General features: G+C 42.8%; 1 protein-coding gene across 5 annotated transcripts in view; it reads left to right on the top strand.

The window, feature by feature from the left end:
- The window catches only part of Helz (helicase with zinc finger), a 145,750-nt gene extending 127,275 nt beyond the window's left edge, over window positions 1-18,475 (top strand). For all 5 annotated transcript variants that reach the window (XM_041635671.1, XM_041635670.1, XM_041635667.1 and 2 more), the window contains 2 exons: window positions 10,083-10,335; window positions 11,229-18,475. In XM_041635671.1, coding sequence (XP_041491605.1) covers window positions 10,083-10,335; window positions 11,229-11,563 — 588 coding nt within the window. In that variant the 3' untranslated portion in view covers window positions 11,564-18,475. The remainder of the gene's footprint in view (window positions 1-10,082; window positions 10,336-11,228) is intronic.
- Window positions 18,476-19,935: the final 1,460 nt, after the last annotated feature.

Below are 19,935 nucleotides of genomic sequence, written 5' to 3'. Positions count from 1 at the left end.
TTCTTAGCTTTGGGGCCTCTGAGGACTCTATTTCTGGTGATTTTGGCTCGATTAAGAGTTTTTCAAGACTGAGAGATGACTCAGTAATTAAGAGCATTTACTGTTCTTGTAAAAGACCAGGGTTTGGTTCCCAGTACCCACACTGTTGTTCACAACGGCCTGTATCTCCAGCTCCTGGGGATCTGATATTCTCCTCTGGCCTCTGCAGGCTCATGTATGCTCGTGGTTCACATTTATTCATGTAGACTTGCACACATACACAAAACTTAAAAAAATTTGAAGGCTGAATTTGTGTGAAAATGCTCATTTTGCATGGTAACTGTATGACCTCAAACCTGAGAAAGAAGCCATTCTTCAGCATATTCTGTATTGAAATCACTTTCTGATCTTTGTGCTCATTTTCTCCTCCAGCTTCTCTGTTCTGTTCCAGATGATGCTCTTAACTTAAATGAAGTTCAGTGTTATAAACTAACATGCAATCTTAAGGGGTAGAGTGAAGCCCATGTGCTGTCTTGTTTGTCGTCTTTATCTAGGAAGGAGGCCATTCTGTGGTTTTCCTACTAGTAAAAGTTGAAAATAGCTTTGTCATCTCTTTCTCTTCCTTACATACCTTTAAAACCCCCTTTAGATTTCTATTTGAATTATACTAAGCATAGAGCTTAAATTAAAGGGATTTTATCCCTGGAGATTTTTCCAGTTTCCTCTTAGGAAATGGTATTCTCTCCCTCTCTCTACTCACTCCCCTAAGATTTTGTGTGTTTCTCTTTAAAAATTCTGTAGTGTCTTCATTTCTGGTTCCCGTGGGATAAGGTTGTTCTGTTTTATGCTCTGTTCAGTGTTGTGAATGCAAGCTTCTTGCATCAACGCTTTCAGGCATTCCATCTTAAAAGATAGCTCCTCATTCTCCTTAGGTGGCTGTAGATTTGTCAAGATAAAAACTTCCATTTAGCACGGAGTTTGTGGTGCTGAGGCTGGCACAAGGCACAGCTCCCATATCAGATGTGCTTTACTCGGAAATAGTCCGATTAAAGAAATAAATGGAGAAAATGAAAGATTCTTTTCAAATTGTCACTGTTCCAATCAGAATTGGTTTCTGAAATTGCACATTTTTGTCTGCAGTGATGATGTTATCATAAAAGCCTCATTAGAGATTAGGTCCCGGCTGGGGGTGTGACTGGTGGTTGAGCCCTTGCTTAGCATGCGGAAGACTAAGGGCCAGCTTCTCTGGTTGGGGGAGTGAGGCTGTGGCGAAGAGGGCAATGCTCCTGGGCTGCTCATTCTGATCAGCTCTGTCAGTCAGCGTTAGAGATGGCCTCTGCCTCTGCAGTGGCTCTGCCTTGGAATATTTCTTGTCCTAGCTTTTGAACAATTTCCTTACTTTCATTTTTCTCTCTACCACCTGTATTTTTTGCATTATTTAGTTTGGATTTCACTACGTTCTCCAGCCACCTTGTTCCTTAGAGCCAAATATTATAATGGAGGAGTCTCATATTGACAAAGCATTGATAGGTTTCACCTCTTCTCATTGATAGCTTGTGATTTGTGTTGTGTAACCAACTGGAAACACTGCTGTCTTTTTGGCTTAGTAAATAATGTGTATAGCAAACCTCCTAATCTAAGTATTAGTGATCAACGATTGATAAGATAGACCTCCATTCATTGCTTGAGCATCAAAGCTAATCACTGAGATGAAATGTTGAGCTTTAATTAAAGCTCCTGGCACTGTAGGTAATGTGACTTGGAATTCCCACTAGAGCACTTAACTTTTCCTTGGTGATTAGCTTTGGTAGCATAATTATAAATATAGGACTTTAATTAATATGCTAACCTTTCCCCCAGTTATTTATTTATACACATCCATATTTAAGGATTTGCTAACTTAAACATTATAGATATGTTTTAGAGTAGCAAGCAAATTAAAAATTTTATTTAAATTGACAATAGCAATTTTTACACAAACTTAGTAATCATTTTTACTTAGAGTCCATATATTAAATTGTACTTGAAATGTTAGCATTACATTCTGATATTTAGAAAGAAATACTAGCAGCAAAAATTAAAAATAGTGATCATATGTTTCATATATAATGATATCATAATTCAACATGTATCAACATGGAACTTTTTTTTTTTTGAGACAGGGTTTCTCTGTGTAGCTTTGAAGCTGGTCCTGGAAGTAGCTCGATAGACCAGGCTGGCCTGCCTCTGCCTCCTGAGTGCTGGGTTTAAAGGCAACATCGAACATTTTAAAAAGGATTTATTGATTTTTGTTTTATGTTTGTGAGTGGTTGCCTGTGTGTATGTATGTGCATCATATCTATGCTTGGTGCTTAAGGAAGCCAGAAGAAAGTGCCAGTTCCCTGGAACTGGAGTTGTAGATGCTTGTGAGCCACCCTGTGGATGCTAGGAATTAAACCATGGTCCTCTGGAAGAGCAACAAGTACTCTTAACCAGTGAGCCATCTCTCTATCCCCAAAAGTCATTTATTTTAACTCCTTCTTTATTATCATCATTACTGAGTTACTGGGAATTGCATCTAGATTCTCATGCATACTAGACAAAACACTGCCCCTCTGAGCTATATCCCCAGCCCTGTTTGTTTTCATTTTAAGAGAGGGTCTTACTAAGTTATACAGGCTGTTGTTGAACTTGCTGTCTATAGCCAGGTAGGGCTTGAACTTTCCATCCTCCTGCCTTAGCCTCTTGAAGAACTGGGATTACAGGCCTGTGTCAACAGGCCTACTTTCTTTAATTTTTTTAAATCACATGTAAGTTATTTATTTCTGTATGGGGAGGGTTCAGAGAGGGAGGGAGAGAGTTTTGGCCTGGAGGACAGCCTGCTGGAGTCATCCTCTGTTGGTTCTGTTATCAAACTCAGGTTTTCAGGCTTGGCAGCAAGCACCTTTACTTTCTGAGCCATCTCACCAACCAACTCCTGGCAACGTGTGTGTGTGTGTGTGTGTGTGTGTGTGTGTGTGTGTGTGTGTGGTTTATTTATTTTTATTGCTTTATAAATAATATTCAAAATTTCCACTTCCTCCCCTCCCATTTCCCTCCCGTTCCCCCATTCACCCTCCTCCCCCATTCACCCTCCTCCTCTCTCCCTTCAGTCCTAAAGAGAGGGCAGGGTACCCCTGCCCTGTGGGAAGTCCAAGGCCCTCCTCCCTCCTTCCAGGCTTAGGAAGGTATGCATCCAAATAGACTAGAATCCCAAAAAGCCAGTACATGCAGCAGAGACAAATCCCAGTGCCATTGTCATTGGCTTCTCTGCCGTCCCCAATTGTCAGCCACATTCAGAGGGTCCAGTTTGATCACATGCTCGTTCAGTCCCATGGGCAACTTATCTTTAAAAGCACCTGAGGCACCAAGCTGCTTACGAGCTCCTGTTAATGAAGTTGAGATGCATGCCTGACAGGAACATGGAGGAAACAAGGAACGACGACAGCAAATGTTCTTGGGACAAAGAATTACATTTTCAGTCATCTAAACATTTCCCCTTTTGTGGGGAGGGGAGGAGCAATTCTCCCATTCTGGAAATCCATTTCATTCTAGCTGCTAAGTTTTTGAATATTCAGATGGCCCAAATCTCAGAAATTCATAATAAGCAATGAATTTCTCAGTGCTAAGGAGTGAGCAAGCCTTCTCTGACACTCTTTTTATAAAGCTGGTGTCTTAATTGTGGTCATTTTGGTCCTTCAGAGAGAAAGCACATTGTTCTAAGTTGTAGGGTTAACCCCTCTATAAACTGTATCCTCTTCAGTCTGGCTTTGCTTGCAAGAGGCATCCTGATGCCTGACCGTCCACTTTGAAGAAGAGTAAGCAGTCAGGTGAAGTTGAGGCAGCCCAGAAGGCCTCCGTGGTGCAGACTTCTCTTAGCTGGAGCATTGTCTTGTTATGATCTGCTCTTTGGGGGTAGGAAAGCACAGCTGGCCAATTCACAAGTGACCTTTCCTGAGAGGTCCTTTCCTTAGGTGGCCCCAAGCTGACGAACACTCTGTCAGAGAGTCACGACCATTTCACTGCCGTGTCTGTCTGCTTTTCTTTTTCTTTACCTTTTTGTTTTTTGAGGGGGGAGGGGGTTTCTGAGACAGGGTTTTTCTGGTGTAGCCCCGGCTGTCCTGGAACTAGCTCTTGTAGACCAGGCTGGCCTCAAACTCACAGAGACCGCCTGCCTCTGCCTCCTGCTTGCTGGGATTAAAGGCGTGTGCCACCACCGCAGAGCCATTGCATTTCTTATAAGAAGACACAATATAAGCATAGTATGGCTTTAGAAACCGAGGTAAAATTTTGCCTTTATTATTACTGAATTTTATGAAATTAATATGACACTAGAGTTGCTTTTAAAATTCTCTAATAAATCTTTTTAAATGATACTGTACAAACAGTGAAGAAGGCCATAGCAGTTCTGATGACTGATAGTGGTGGCTTGTGCTGTGGCGTGTATTGGGAAGGACGGATACAGGATCTACTTGTCGGTGAAGTCTGAGGACTGCCTGGTGGCCTAGCTGTGGGTCAGACCAAACCGGGATTAGAGTGGGCACCCGGAGCCCAGCTCAGCATATTTCTGCTGCCTCACAGCCACTTCAGGGCAGGCATTGCCTTCCTACAGGTCATGGGAATGTACCTTCCAGATCACAGAAAGTCCCTGGGCAGTTTTATGCCCTCAGCCATGTGACATCATCTCATCCTTTGGTAATCTTCAGCCAGCTCTTTCCCTGTCTTTCCTTCCGAAGATGAAGATGCTGGGCGTCCAGGTTCTTTAGTTCTCATTCTTTCTTGGTCATATTTCAGTATTCTTACGAGGTTTCCTGTGTTGGCGAATTACTCCTTTTTTTTAAAGCCTGTTTGTATCATTGCTTTTTACATTGGAATTTTTCGACTAGAGAGGCTCAGTGACACAAAGCTTGCCCATCACTAAGGGAAAAAAGACATCAAGCAATTATTCTGGATTACCTTTGTTTTTGTTGTACAATTATAATACCATGTTCGTGAAAACCATTAGAGTTTGTTATTTTGTTCTGCTTTATATCTACAATAAAACTAAGGCAATATTTGAAAAGAACTTTTAGGTTTTTCGCATTGCCTGTCACAGTGCCAATTCTTTCTTTCTGATTTTTCTTTTTTGATGTCTTTGTACCAAACTGCAGGCGCATGGCTTTAAGCATACAGTGCTAACCTTAGGGAATTTAAACCGTTAGTAGGACATGAGAGTGTTTCATAGTTGGAAGTTTCTTCGAGTGATGGGAAAATGAAAAGACACGTTTAAATAAATATCAAATATGATGTTATAAGAGTTTTCATGACACAGGAAAATATCTCTGACTCTTAAAAAGATTTATTTTTTATTTTATATGTGTTAGTGTTTTGCTTGCACATATATAAGTGTGCGTGCCTGGTGCCCAGAGAGGCCAGAGGAGGCTGCCAGAGCCTTGCAGCTGGGTTATGGATGTTTATTAACTACCATGTGGGTGTCAGTCTTTTGCAAAGCATTAAGTGCTCTTAACCCCCGAGTCATTTCCTCAGTCTCTATCTGTGACATGTGAACAAGAAATTTATCAAGCAGAATGTAATACAATTTTGTTTTCAGTGAATATTTATATTCATATGCGTGTGGAAGGAGATGCAGGCGGTGTTTAGTTTCCCCACTTTGGTGATGGTAACTTGGCTGCTGAGATGAGGGTCAGGTATCAATCTGACCTGTCAAGTGTAGTTCCCAACTTTCCTGACCTAGCAGATGCTGATGGCTGTTTCTTTTAGTCTTTTGTTTTATTAGGATGACAAATAGTATTTTAAAAAAATTTAAATTTTTTTTGTATTTATTTTTGTTATATGAAGGAGGAGTTTCATCATTGCATATTAGATACTAAAATATAGTCTATATGGAAAAGGCAACTAAATAATTTATGTCCTTTATTCATTTTTTTAGGGTAATAAATCAGTGTATTAGCAGGATTCAAGGATGGTGTTGAGGCTTTCTCTTCCTGTTTTCACTTTGAATATCATTCTGAATCAAGCATCGTTATGTATTTGAATTGTCAGCACATTGTAGCTACACTTTTTGATATCTCATTCTGTATCTGGATGCTAATCTTTTAAGAATCCCATTCTGGTTCCTTTTTCCCAGATGTCTGTGTATAATGCAGATCAGTGGCTATTGTGTGTTAGAGTAAGAATGTGGTGCGCCTGAGTTCGTGCATTGCTGTCACAGCAGCATCAGAGGGGATGTATAATGCTTAAAGTAGAAAGAAGAAATTCTAAAGGAAGAGCAAGATAAACTCCAGGAAATGAGAATGATGAAGACAGATTTCAGGACGGCTAATAACTACAGAAAACAATAGACAAGAAAGAGTCCACGAAACTCACAGTTGGTTCTTTGTAAAGGGAAAGATAGCATTTAGTGAGACCAGGAAGAGTCTAACTTTCTTCCGCATAACCCCCTCTTTCTCTCTCACTAGCCATGCTAAACCTGCATACCTTGGGTGTGCCGCTGGGTAGTGTGGAAACTCTTGCTTTGAATTTTGCAAATCTGTGAGTTGAAGGCCCTGAGGTCTGGGAACTCCTGAGGCTGTTGAGGGTCACAGTGGGAAGCTGTGCCTCATCTCCCAAATGCTGGTACCCTGAAGTCTTATCTGGAATCCCTCGGAAGCATTGTTGATTCCCTTGAAATGATGATGTTCCAGTGCTCACACTCACACCCTGGTGTCCGCCCTAGTGCAGACAGGTTGAGAGGTAGGGTCATAGACATTGGAGGGATTACAGGAAATGGACTTTTTAGCCTTCCGCAACCCTTAAGATTGAGGGAGCCTAAGCAGTTTGGATGCTCACCTTACTAAACCTGGATGGAGGTGGGCGGTCCTTGGACTTCCCACAGGTCAGGGAACCCTGATTGCTCTTAGGGCTGATGAGGGAGGGGGACTTGATCGGGGGAGGGGGAGGGAAATGGGAGGCGGTGGCGGGGAGGAGGCAGAAATCCTTAATAAATAAATAAATAAAATTAAAAAAAAATAAACTGTCAAAAAAAAAAAGATTGAGGATCAGAGTCTCAGGGAGAATTGAAGTAGAATAGAAAGACAGGAAAAATTATGAGGCCATGAAGGGAAGGAGTCCTTCATGCCAACTGCAAATTGTGGACTCCCTAGGCTAAAGGCTACTGTAGGTGTCCTGCTCTAGGAGCAGGCACAAAGCTGTTTCCTCCCATTGGAAAACAAGCTGAGACCCACACCTTCAGCTGAGTTTATTCTTCTGAGTGCCCCCCCCTTAATCCTCATGCTTCAGTCTGTATTAGAATATTTTTAGCTCCCCCACCACCAAAAAATGATTGACAAGAGGAAAAAAGAGAAGACACTGGCTGCTGATACCAGGAACAAAAGGAACTATGTCACTATCATGTAGGTGTCTTTGCAAGAAAGTAGGAAGGTTGCACACAGTTTTCAAGAGTGTAGGTGAGGGGCTGGAGAGATGGCTCAGTGGTTAAGAGCATTGCCCACTCTTCCAAAGGTTCTGAGTTCAATTCCCAGCAACCACATGGTGGCTCACAACCATCTGTAATGAGGTCTGGTGCCCTCTTCTGGCCTGCAGACATACACACAGACAGAATATTGTATACATAATAAATAAATAAATATTTAAAAAAAGAGTGTAGGTGAGATGGGCCACATCCCTGAAGTCCACACACTTTCAAAAACCTGGCAGCAATGCAGAAATGTCATAGGCATGGACATCTAGCTGTTGAAGACTAGAATTTATGGTTAAAACACTTCAAGAGAGAGCTCTCTTAGACAAGAATTGTTTCACTACTGAATTTCTCCAAATATGTAAAGAAGAAGATTTACCAATTATAATCATTGCCAGAGAATGGAGGGGAAAATTTGTCAGTTAATTGCATAAAGCCACCATTACTGTTTCCAAAGCAGGACAGAGACAGTACAAAGATGAAAACTATAGGCTTATTTTTATGGCAAGAATGTAGCTATCCTCAACAGAACAGCAAATTCAGCCAGGCACGAAGAAGAGAACAATACACCATGACCCCGTGCAGCTTATCTGGCTGGTGCAGTATTTGAAAGTAAATCAGTGTGTAACCTACCATGTTAACAGTCTGGGAAAAAGATCACATGATCATCTCAATAGATATCTCCCCTTCTGAAAACAAAAACAACCCACCATCCTCCTTACTCCCAACCTACACACAGTCACACAAAGTAGAAAGAAACTTGCACCTGCTGCAAGGGGTCTGTACACATCCCGCAGCCACCAGTGTGGTTAATGGGAAGACTCTGCATTAGAGAGGTTAGGAGATTAAGTCACAGTGGTACACACCTCAGTCCCAGCTGCTGGCATGCTGAGGGTCGCTTGAGCTTAGGTGGTCAAGACAAGCCTGGGCTACGTGGAGAGACTTGTCTCCAAAAGAAAGATGGGAAAGCAAAGGGGGGTGTGGAAATTGATGAGCAATGAAAAGAACAAAAGAGGGATGGGAAAAAGAAAAGAGAAAAGGTAGCAGGGTAGAGTGCTTGTTGGAGGTTGCAGTCAGTGGCTTAAACAAGGAAATAAAAGTTAAGAATTGAGACCAAAGGAATGAAATGGCCCTATCCTTATTTGGTGTATAAGCCATTTTCATTTGCTGTCTGTTACTTCGCCCATAGCCATCTAACCTTTGAGGAACAAGTCTGATGAAGATAGCCTTCCACATGTTCACCTTCGTGTATGCGATAGCTGAACCTATAGACCTTGTTTATTTTTCTTTCATTGTATTTATGTAATTTTCTAATAGATTCCTGTGTCTCCCCATGGTCTATACTGTTGGTCTAGGTGCCTGTTAAAGACAGGGCTTATGAAGTGACCGTGCGCAGTGTTCTGTGTCACTGGGCTCTTACGGTCTGCTCTCTTTGAGCCCCTGGCTGACATTAGTGCATTAGCATTCACATATAAAGGCTGGAGAGTGTGGTCCGTGCAGACAGCAGCAGGGCGGAATTCCCAGGATGATAATTAAAAGACACTCCATCTTCATTTCAAGAGCTAATTGTCTTCCTTACAAAAATGACTGCACAAACCATTTGATCAGTCACTCAAGGGTTGTCTGGCCTGGAGAATGAGCACTTCCGAGGGGTTGGCTTTCCTGCCTAGCACCTTTTAAGGACTGTAAAACAGGATAAAACAGTTGGCTCTTCGCAGGCACCAGGGGCCACCCTGAACACCCTCCATTTCTAGCTTATTAGTACTTTCTACAGTCCCAAGAGGAAGTGGGTGCTGGAGGTGATCCATTATGTAGATGAATTTCCTAGGAGGGTCGACCAGTTGCCCAAGGTGACACTTGTAGGTCTAAGGCAAGACCTGAAATCGAGTCCTGCTGGCTAGGCTCTAGACAGGTTGTTCTGTACTGTCTGTCATTGCAGCTGATACCCAGTACCTACCACAGTCAGACCAGAAGGAACTGGAGAGCCCCAGCTGTCACTACGTCTTGAAATGGTGGTCAAATAGCCCTTTGTCAGGAAGCCAAGAGAGTTTGGCTTGTATACTTTTAGGGAATTTACAGAGGAGGAGATACATAAGCTAATTGGGTTTTAAACCTGTGAAAAGACTATTGTGGAGAAAGTAACGAGTGTTCCGTATCAGCTGATTAACTGGGAGACAGACGGTGAAGTCAGTAAGGAGTGCTTATGCTAGAGGAGACGGATCTTGCTGGCAGGGCCGAGCAGAGCAACTGAGCAGAAGCTGGGATGCCCAGTGGCTCTGGCCCAGCTTCGTGGGTCGGCCGACTTGGGACTCCTATTCATACCCAAGCTCTGCTGTTCTCTGGAATAGCTATTCCAGAGAATGGCTTTATATGTGGCTTTATAACTAAAGACAGCTGGGCACAGGACCACATAGGGAGGGACCGTCCAAAGATGAGTTTCAGGCCCAGGTTTCCTGACACCAGGTTGGAGTACCTGCTGCATTTTAAAGGGGAGAAGCTGAAGAGGAGAGGGCCCTATACCACGGAAGAGAATTTCCTTGAGAATCTGTCCTGCTCTGTGAGGATCCAAAAGTGATATGGGAGTGGGAGGAGGTGCTCAGACTCACCACGCATCCTTTTCTTTGTGTAGTATGAGCCCAGAGGACCTGGTCGGCCCTTGTACCAAAGAAGAATTTCATCTAGCTCAGCCCAGCCTTGTGCGGAAGAGGCAAGTGCTCCCCAAGGCAGTCTGGCTCAGGGCAAAGAACTGCAGGACCACAGCCGCCCGCCTGCTTTCAGCTTCCCAGCCCCTGAGTCCTGGGCTAACACCACCTCGTCTACCCCCTACCAGAACATTCCGTGCAATGGACCCAGCAGGACTGCTCAGCCCAGAGAGTTGATAGGTAAGAGGATTGGGTGAGTTTATAGAAAGCCTATTTTGATTCCTCAGTGCCTCAATATTTATGGGCCTCTTTCCTGTCAGTCCTGCCCACGTGAAATTGCTCAAAAGCCACTGTGTGCTTGCAAGGGTGCATGGGTGCTCTCTCTCTATCTCCCCTCCCCTTCTTTCTCTCTTTCTGTCTAACACACACACACACACTAGTGTTATGTAAGTTGTAAAAGATTGGAAACAAAGCTGTGTGTTGATGGACTACACCACTGCCTGGGAAGACAGGTGGAAATGCGATGTTTCCACGTTTTCCCCTCTCATCATTCCATGTCACTTAGAATGTAAGAGCTAGGTATATTGGTGCACACCCTCACCCCAGCACCAAGCAGGCCAAGGAGGAAGATCAAGAGTTCAAAGGCAGCCTAAGCTACATACTGAGATCTCATTTGGAAAACGAAAACATTTCAGTGTAAATGTGTATTACAAGAAATGGGAGTGTCTGTAGCGGGTAGACCCGGTGCCCCTGAACCAGGCTTGCTGCTGCTACAAGTGTGTTCTGGTTCACAGTAGCCCAACTTCCCAGGCAGATGAGTGTTTATCTGTCAGCACACCTTCCGGCCTCTGTTGACATTGGTTTCTGTGTTGTAGACCAGGCTGGCCTCGAACTCAGAGATCCGCCTGCCTCTGCCTCCCAAGTGCTGGGATTAAAGGCGTGCGCCACCACCGCCCGGCCTTTTTCTCGGTGATTCTTAAGGAGAGGGGCTTAAAGTGTGGTTTTACATCCTATGGCTGAAGCTATGTGTGCCTGAGCTAAACTGCCCTTGCTTTCTCGAAGACCGAGGAACCCGTGCGCAGGCTGTGCTCCTGCGCCCCTGGTTAAACCCTGTTACTGTTCTCTGTTTCTAGCGCCACCCAAGACTGTCAAACCCGTTGAGGATCAGCTGAAGCCTGACAGTGCAGAGGTGTCCAGTTCCTTCAACTACACGGTGCTGCAGCACCTCGGCCAGTTCCCACCCCTCATGCCCAACAAACAGATCGCAGAGTCGGCCAACAGCAGCAGCCAGCAGAGCCCGGCAGGGAGCAAGCCCGCCATGTCCTATGCCAGTGCTCTGCGGGCCCCGCCCAAGCCCAGGCCACCACCCGAGCAGGCCAAGAAGGGCAGCGACCCGCTGTCCCTCTTCCAGGAGCTCAGCCTGGGCAGCAGCCCGGGCAGCAACGGCTTCTACTCCTACTTCAAGTGACCGCGCTCTCAGAGTGTTCAGTTCCTATTTGTTAGTAGAGTTGAGGTGGCAGGCTCCTCTGTGTGCAGCCCTCTGCCCAACGTTGACCGCGCTCTCAGACCCTTGCTGCTAGACCTGCGCCTAAGTTTAAAAGTATATCCCATTATTTTGCATTTTTGATGTGAGTCAGAACTTTGACAGCTTTTATGTAGAATAAAAATATTTTTAAATTTGTGTATTGTTACATATGTTTGCATCAAGCTAGCAGCTAAGAGGTTATTGTGCAACTATAAAAAAAGAAAAAGAAAAAAGTTTGTCTAAAATGTATTTAAAAAGAAAAAAATGTTAGGTAGCATTTACATTTATTTGATAATATTACCATACGCTGGGTTTCTGTACCAGAAATGGCCAGTTGATGTACAAATGGATGTTATTTTTGCTTAAATTCATTTAAATTTTTTTTTAAATAAAGGGGCAGCATCTTCTAAATACTTTATCAGTTTTTTTTTTTTTTGTGACAGGATGCTGCATTCTAAAACTTTCAGAGTTTTAGACTATCTGTGATATGCTGTTCTCTCCATCAGCGTAGGGTAGAGGTCAAGGCCTTCTTTACCCATGTATTCTATATGCCACTGGGTTTTGAAATGTGAAAAAAAAAAAGAAAGAAAGAAAGCAAAAGAAAAAAAAACCCACAAAAAAAATAAAAAAAAAAATCCAAAAACCCAAAACCTAGTGGCATACTTAGTTTTGGTTTGGTTTGTTTTTTTTGAGAAGCAATACTTTTAGTTTGTTTTTAATGTTAATTTGATAGTTTTTTTTTTTAACAAATCATGAAGCTGAAAAATTTTTAGGATTGTTGGTGCTTAGTAGACTTGATAACTATTTTAAAACTGCGTGAATTTAGTGAGACAAAACCTTCTTTCTCATTCTGCATGTGTAATGTTTGTAGCCTGGCCTCTCCTCCAGGGCAGAAAGGACTGTGCCGACTAAAGGTTTGGCTTTCTTTTCCTCCAGTGAAAATCTTGGTACCTTCTTTGATGTTTACATTAAGATATGACATTACACATGGTAAGTCTAACATACTTCTAGTTGTTCTGTTTGAGAAAGATCATTAAAGGAAAAAGAAAGTTTGTCCAAAAATCGATCAAATCTGGGGCATGTTTCATATCTTTTGATTCTTCTGAAGTTCCCCCTTGAACTCATTAACAGCTGTCTGCAGTAGTCCCCAGCCTGACAGTTGTTTCGGGTGACGTTGAGAGGGAGGAAGAAGTTTCTGTCCTTCCCATGTGTTCTTTAATGCATTTGAAGAAATGAATGTCATTGTTTCTGACCCAGTAGCTCTAATTTTGTATTTCTGAGATATCTTGAGACTACAATATATATATATATATATAATATTTTCTTTTTAAATTAAGATGAGCCCAGGGGATATTTCAGAAGAGCCCAACCTTCCTGGTGATCATTCAAGCATAGTTTTCTGGAAGGTTATTTTGATAGAACATTTTAAACTGGGTTGAAAGTGGCAAGGGGAAGGTAGAATTACATCTGTATGACTAGGAGTTAGTCTATGGCAGCCATCTCCAGCCTCCTGGGATAAAAGGCGGCCTTGGATAAGGACTAGCCAACTCCAGGATCAATGACGGCCACCTCTCTAATTTAGTTCCCTCTCTGTGCTCATTACTACCTGACTTCCTGTCTCAGACTGAGCACTCCTTTGAGGTGGCAGATGTGGACCTACAAACTGGAGATATGTTCATAGATATTACACATCACAGCAGGGAAGTGGAGCTAGTGGGCCAGGGTACCACGCTCTGTGCATGATGTGACATCCCCATGTATTTTGGGTGTGTTTTAGGCTAAACAAGACAGCTTTTGCCACAGGACTGGTTTTCTAACTCTGTGCCCAAACAAGAAGTAGGACTCCCCCATGATGAGGCTGTCCGTCCCATCGTGACAGCCCCTGCCCGCACACATGCAGACCCACAGGACAGCAGCACATGTTGGGCAAGTGCTCAGAGCCATTTTGCTAATTCAGATGGAACTATGCTGTCAACTCCCGGTTCACCTCTCGTGAGCGGAATATTGTCTAGTTTTCTTTTCTCATACTTGAACCTTTAAAAAAATACCAGTTTTTAAATTATTTATATTTAGCTAAAGTCACCTGTGCTGTGCCCTATCATCTTATAGAGAAACACTGATGGTGGGATGCCTGGATGAGGAACCCATCAGATTGCAGTGACATTCTCCAAGTGGTTATTTCTAAGAAATGACACTAGCTACTCCCTAGGTGACTGTCTGAGTGTTCCCATCTCTTCCTTTTTCTGCAGCAGGTAGAGGATTTGTTTCTGTGTTTTCATGTTCTGCATACAGTGCGTTTTTGAACCCAGCTCCCTCCTGTCTTCCTGTCTGGACTCAAAGGAGCCTATCACTTAAGCCCAGCATCTTGTAACAGTCTTCAGCAGTCTTACCAGAACCATTGTGAGTTCTCACTGCTGCTCTTTGCTGTTACTTGGGTATTTTGGCAGGATTAGTGAGTGTCATGATATAGCTTATTTCACTCATTAGATTCAACTTTAGAGCTCAGATGGAACATACATACATACGTGTGTGTGTGTGTTGTGTATATATATATATATATGTTTGTTTACATAAGCACACCTTTTTTTTTTTTTTAAAGAAAACTTGATAGCTCTGTGATGCTCTTTTCTTCTGGGTGGATTTCTGCTGAGGTCATTTTATGATTTCTTTCATTTCTTTGTTTTTTTTATCAGTGGAATTTCGTTGTCCTTGCCAGTACTGTTTTTACAGTACACCACAACTTGAGCTATTTCTTTTCCCTCCTCCCTCCTTTCCTCCCTCCCTCTGTCCATCCCTCCTTTCCTTCATCTTTTTCTTTCTTTCTTTTTTAGGTGATAATTCATGCTAAGTGTGGTTCCCCCTTTCCCTCTTGATCTAAAAATGGATTCCTGTTGAATCTGACCAGCCTCATTCCTGTATCATGGATATTTTCTGGTGTGTTTTCTTCAAAGAAGCCCATTCTAGCTCTGCCATTGCTAATCATAACATCTTGTCTTGATCAGTCCGTGGTTAATTACTGACCATTCAGACTAACGACCTCAGTCTTCCTGGCCTCACACAGACATGCTTTCTGTGTGGGCCGCCTTGCGTGCGGAACGCATCCAACTGCCTGGTGTGGGTTATTTTTGTATCGTTTCTTTCTAATCAAGATTCTAGGATGAGTTCAGGTTTGGTCTGAGCGTCAACTGATCTTTTCTGTTCAGAGAACTGCAGGGTAAGTAAGTTAAGCAGAAATCTTGTGGAATAAGCATTACCCAATTAAACACAGCTGTCTCTTGAGCCTATTTAGGGAAGAGGGTTCCTTGTTTCTGAAGGCACTGCAGTCCTGAAGACGCTAACTGGCTTTAACCTCGAGCTCATATGTGGCATTGTATTGCCCTAGTGTAGCCGATGGTTCTGTTGGATTGGTTTTATTCCGAGAGCACAACTGAAAACCTAAAAGAACGTATCTCTAACCACTGTGACTAAGGGTCAGGGTGTGTAAACAATTGTAGGTTAAATCTGAGTATTTCAACTATTGTCATGGAATAAGATAGATGTCCTTAAATAGTTGATTTTTAGGAGATGCCCATGTGTGAAAGATGCCATGCCTGAAATCATTGCATAGTGGAGAGTTTTGTTAATAGAAAAATTCTATAAAAATGAAAGATTCAAATTTCCCATATAGTAAAACATATACATTACTCCTTTCAAATCTTACTAGACTGTTCATCCTTCCCCGCCCACCTTCCCCACTTCCTCAGAGTTCAGCTTGCCTTTTCGCCGTAAGTCGACAATGTTTTTCTTGCCTTCCCTTCGGCATATGGAAACCGTGCTTCTACTAGAAGCAAGAAAACCATACAGGTACACATGTCTTGGTAGCTCTGGCATGTCTTCTGATCGCCGTTCAGACTGCCTAGAAAAGAGAACGGTGCATTGGCCACTTCTTGTTCCGAAGATCACTTAGTATGTCCCCCATCATCGTGTGCCCAGACAGAGCTCACATCATGTCGGTCTGCAGGGCGCTCACATTCCCTTTGAGACTCGACAACAAGGCTGCTAGATTCACAATTGCCAGCTTATCCCTGTTAAATATGCAATCCCAAGACCACTGAAGTGGGGGGATCTTCACTAGAATTTAATGTCCTACTATGATATCAGAAAAGTGGCATTATGACTCTAAGCTAGAATATCAGGTTGAACCATTTTTTTTTTTTTAAGTTTTAGTGTAACATTCAGACATTCGAACCTACTAAAAATACTCTACTGCTTTGGAGTGATCTTTAAAGAAGGCCTCATCGAAAGGGAGGTATTGAGTAGAATCTAGACGTAGGCTTGTGAGCCACGGTTAAATTCCAGCCCATTTCTACAGTGGGAACCTACAGCTTTCTGAAGTGAGTTTCAAGAAGTAGCCCATGTGTCTTGTCGTTTCAGTCATGAGCGTGGTAGACCAGACTTTACTTGCAATTTGTTCAACAGAGAGATTTTATTTTGATACAAATATTAAACATAAAGCATAGTAAGTTTTATATAATTCTATGAGTTCATTAAACAATATTATGAGATTTTTCAGTATGTTTTAGGGGGTCTTTTGGCTATTTCTACCTCATATGAGGTCTGTACTTTATTTAGCATACTAGCATGTGGTTGCCTGCCTTAGAATGATGTATGGGAGGGGAAATCAATATTACCTTCTAAGAAATTTTGATTTTTATGGAATATTGTTTTAGTATTTTAATGTTTGAAAGTAAGGGGGAAAGGGTGGCAAATTACATATAGTGATAGCTATTTACAAATCTGTCATATTTTAAGATTTTGAAATTGTAAGCAAGATAGAGCAAAAAAGAAAAAGAAAAGAAAGTGATTGTGAAACTGAATGGCCTCAGCTTCCCCTGGACGGGTTGTTGACGTAAGAAGACCCCTGTCCCCACCCCCAGGGGGCCCACCACAGCTCTCCAGGGACCCCACTGGTCTAGAGAAAGTTGGAGCATTTTCCATCTCTTTACTCTTGGGTCATCCCATAAGTGGCCCATTCATGGAAAAAGCTCTCTCTACCTTTAGCGTCTCTGCCGCTTCTCATTAGGGTGCAGGGGCTTTCATGTCTAGGGTGAGTTTGTCATTAGGGGCGGAGCTACCTGGCTGTTACCTGGAAGCTGTGCGTTTGTGGGATGTGCTTAGAGTCAACCTTTGTGGAAAGAAGCCATCGGGTGCCCCAAGAGTGCATTCGCACTTCTCAAGGCTCTTAGTGCAGGAGTCCCTGTCCGAGGGTGGCAGTGACGTGGAGCATCAGAAACATAGTCCCCGAATAATGGAGTCTAGAGCTTTTAATCCTTCTTCTTCTTTGGTACGTGTGTTGGGGGCTAGGGCAAAGAATTTACTTTCATATTATATGTTTCTCAGGTTAACAAAGTTCTTTGGGTTCTCTGCCATGCCAGCAGTGGTAGGGAGAACATGGGTATTGTATATGGCGGAGAAAAAGCAATTGTTTCTGATTCCCTTGCTACCTTGAAGAACTCTGTATGTTTGCAGAAGAGTTGAGGGGAGCACACCACCTCCACAGCATGAGTGGCCCCTAAGTCATAGCAGACATGGGTGAGCAAGTTACTGTTGAGAAAGAAACTGCCTACAACAGAATAAACCTGACAGGTCTTTGGATATTTTCACATTTGTGTGTTGTGTTTAACATTCGGCCTGGGCTGCAGCTCTGCGGATATTGGGCTCCGCTTCTCTTTTTTCGTTTGGCTTTGAATTTACTGTTACTAGCAAGAAAACAAATCTATGTTTAAGGTAATAGAGTGTAGAAAGGCATAGGTGTAGAGGTATAATCCACAGTGGCCATCCTAGAATGCAGTTTTAGAATTCTTAGCCCCCAGTACTTACTCCCTGAAAGGTCCGGAAGCTTTAGCTGCAGATTGCTGGCGTGCCCAGCACAGCTTCCTCTATGCACTCCCAGCTTATGAGGGATTTTGGTTTATTTGCGATTTGTCTTGCATGATACCACTTTGTATCTTTCAGGAGATCTGAGGACTCTCTCATCCAGGTTAAAGTCCCAGAGCATCAGTTATAGCTGAGACTGTTTCTCAGTAACACCCCTTCCCACACACACAGAGGGAGGGTCCTGCTCCTATAAATCCGTCTTTAAGACATTATATACATCAAGTACTGTATTTGGTCTCTGTGCCAGCCATCTGACTCAATTCTTTGAAAACCATAAAGGTAACATTTATATGTAATGCTAGCATCCCTGGTGAATAGAGTGGTTCAGATACTTTCTCTAAATTATAAAGCTAATAGGGTTTGCATTTTAGTAAAGAGTCCTAATCATTAGTGACACAGGGTCTTTCTAATGTTTTTTAAAAACTACAATTCTCTAAATGTGGCCAGCGGTGGATAGAGTCATGTAGTAGACTCATTCTGGGTCTTCTCCTGGGAAAACCTCTGTGAGGGAGGCCACGTAAAAAGCGCCCTGGTCCATGTCTCTTGCAAGCACCACTTATGCAGCATCTGGTTATGCATAATCTCTGGCAAAAGTAATAACAATGACTATGTTCTGTTGCGGTCTATCATACCTCATGTGGGAGGCCCTAATACCTAAAGAGTTTATTCTTAAAAGTCAAGATGATTTTGTATCATAGAGAACCCCAAAGCTGTCCTCAGAGGCTTTTCTTTTCTCCTTTCTTTGTCTTTCCTAACTTGGTTTTTGGAATCCCCTTAGCTTATGCTACTTCCTTAGGACATGTTTTGAGCCCAGGAGTCTATGGTGTGATCATTGTCAGTGAAGTTCTTTTGTTTTAAAAGATTCATGGTAACACAAAATGTATTTTACTGCTACAACTAAAATGTATTTATAATAAAATGCCTTTTTAATAATTCGGAGCGGGTTTATTTTGTGTGCACTTTCTGTCTTTTCCTTCCATGTTGAAAAGGGTTGGAGCCACGAGCACACACAGAAAGCCGTATAGCTCATGGGAAGGAGAGCCCACTGTCAAGAAGGAAGGTTGTGACTTTACAGTAGAGAGCTGTGACGTAAATCACTTCAGCAGTAGCAAAAAGCCTTTTGGGCATAAGTAATGTCACCTGGAAGGTTAAAGGCAACATAGAAATGATCTTCAAGGTGTCAGTCTCTAGGTCAGGATTTATTTATGTTTTAGCACATGTTCTTAACAAGTCTTGTAGTCATTAGTACCAGGCCTGTGTGGCTCGGAATTTGAGAAGTCATTAATCTAGTATATGCTGATGTATTAAAGAGGGGCTGGTACTACATCTCACAATACATAAAGAATTGCCCCGAACCCATCTTGTTTCTGTTGGAGAAATGTTTATGTCTGTGGCGATGCAGCTTTGAGACGCACTAGAAGGTTGCACACTGCTCCCCGTCTCATATTATCTGTTTAACACTCCATTAATGTGGTGCCCCTAGTCTGGCTTGAATGTACCATGCTTCGGGGCTGCCATTGCGAATGACATGGCTGGTCTTTTCCCGGGACAACAGCTTATATATAATCCATTGCACTGTATCTATCTTGTTAAAAAATTTTTAGGTTATCTTTTGTGCATGAGTGTTTTGACTGCATGTATGTTTGCACTATGTGTGTGTCTGGTGTCTGTGGAAGTCAGAAGAGGTTATGGGATTCCCCTGGGACTGGTGTTATAGACAGTTGTGAATCACCATGTGGGTACTGGGATCTGAACCCCAGTTTTCCGCAAGAGCAGCCAGCACTCTAATCAATGGCTCCTCCATTGTAAATAGACAATTTGCTTTATGTTGCTTAGACAGGGTGGACACCCACCTCTGGAATTTAAAAAGAAAAACTGGTTTCTTCCACATAAGTGTGGTGGATTCAGAGACTCCTGGAGTTGTACTCTCCGCTCTGCAGAAGTAACCCAAGGCCCATGGTCAGTGAATAAATGCAAGGGTGACCCCTAGGCGGTTACTTTTAGCAGGCATGGTAAGTGGTTAATCACCAGCTTTCATCAGAACAGCAAGGTGAGAAATCCCACAGAAACCAGACGGAAGGGAAGGCTGGGCTGGCGTGAGTGTGTGTGTGTGTGTGTGTGTGTGTGTGTGTGTGTGTGCGCTGTCACTGCTCTTGGTAAATCTAGAACACTCAAGCAGTCCTTAGCCTGTTACTGACCCTTCTGCTTGAATTACATGTTTTTGGAATTACATGGTTTTATCTCAACCAGTCAACCCCCTGTTAGATAGAAATCCTTAGGATTTGAAGAACTGGCCATTGCATGACCTTTTATCCTGTTTATCCCACCAACAGTAGCTGTCCCCCTTTCTGGTCTAAGCTATTCTCTGAGTACCCACAGTGGTTTTCCAATGCAGCATA

The sequence above is a fragment of the Microtus oregoni genome, unplaced genomic scaffold (genome assembly GCF_018167655.1).
Source record: "Microtus oregoni isolate MIOR12 unplaced genomic scaffold, Mior012 000048F_ref0000485, whole genome shotgun sequence".
Taxonomy (NCBI): domain Eukaryota; kingdom Metazoa; phylum Chordata; class Mammalia; order Rodentia; family Cricetidae; genus Microtus; species Microtus oregoni.
The sequence above is the reverse complement of the archived record's forward strand: the minus strand, read 5'-3'. Positions and strand labels throughout refer to the sequence as shown.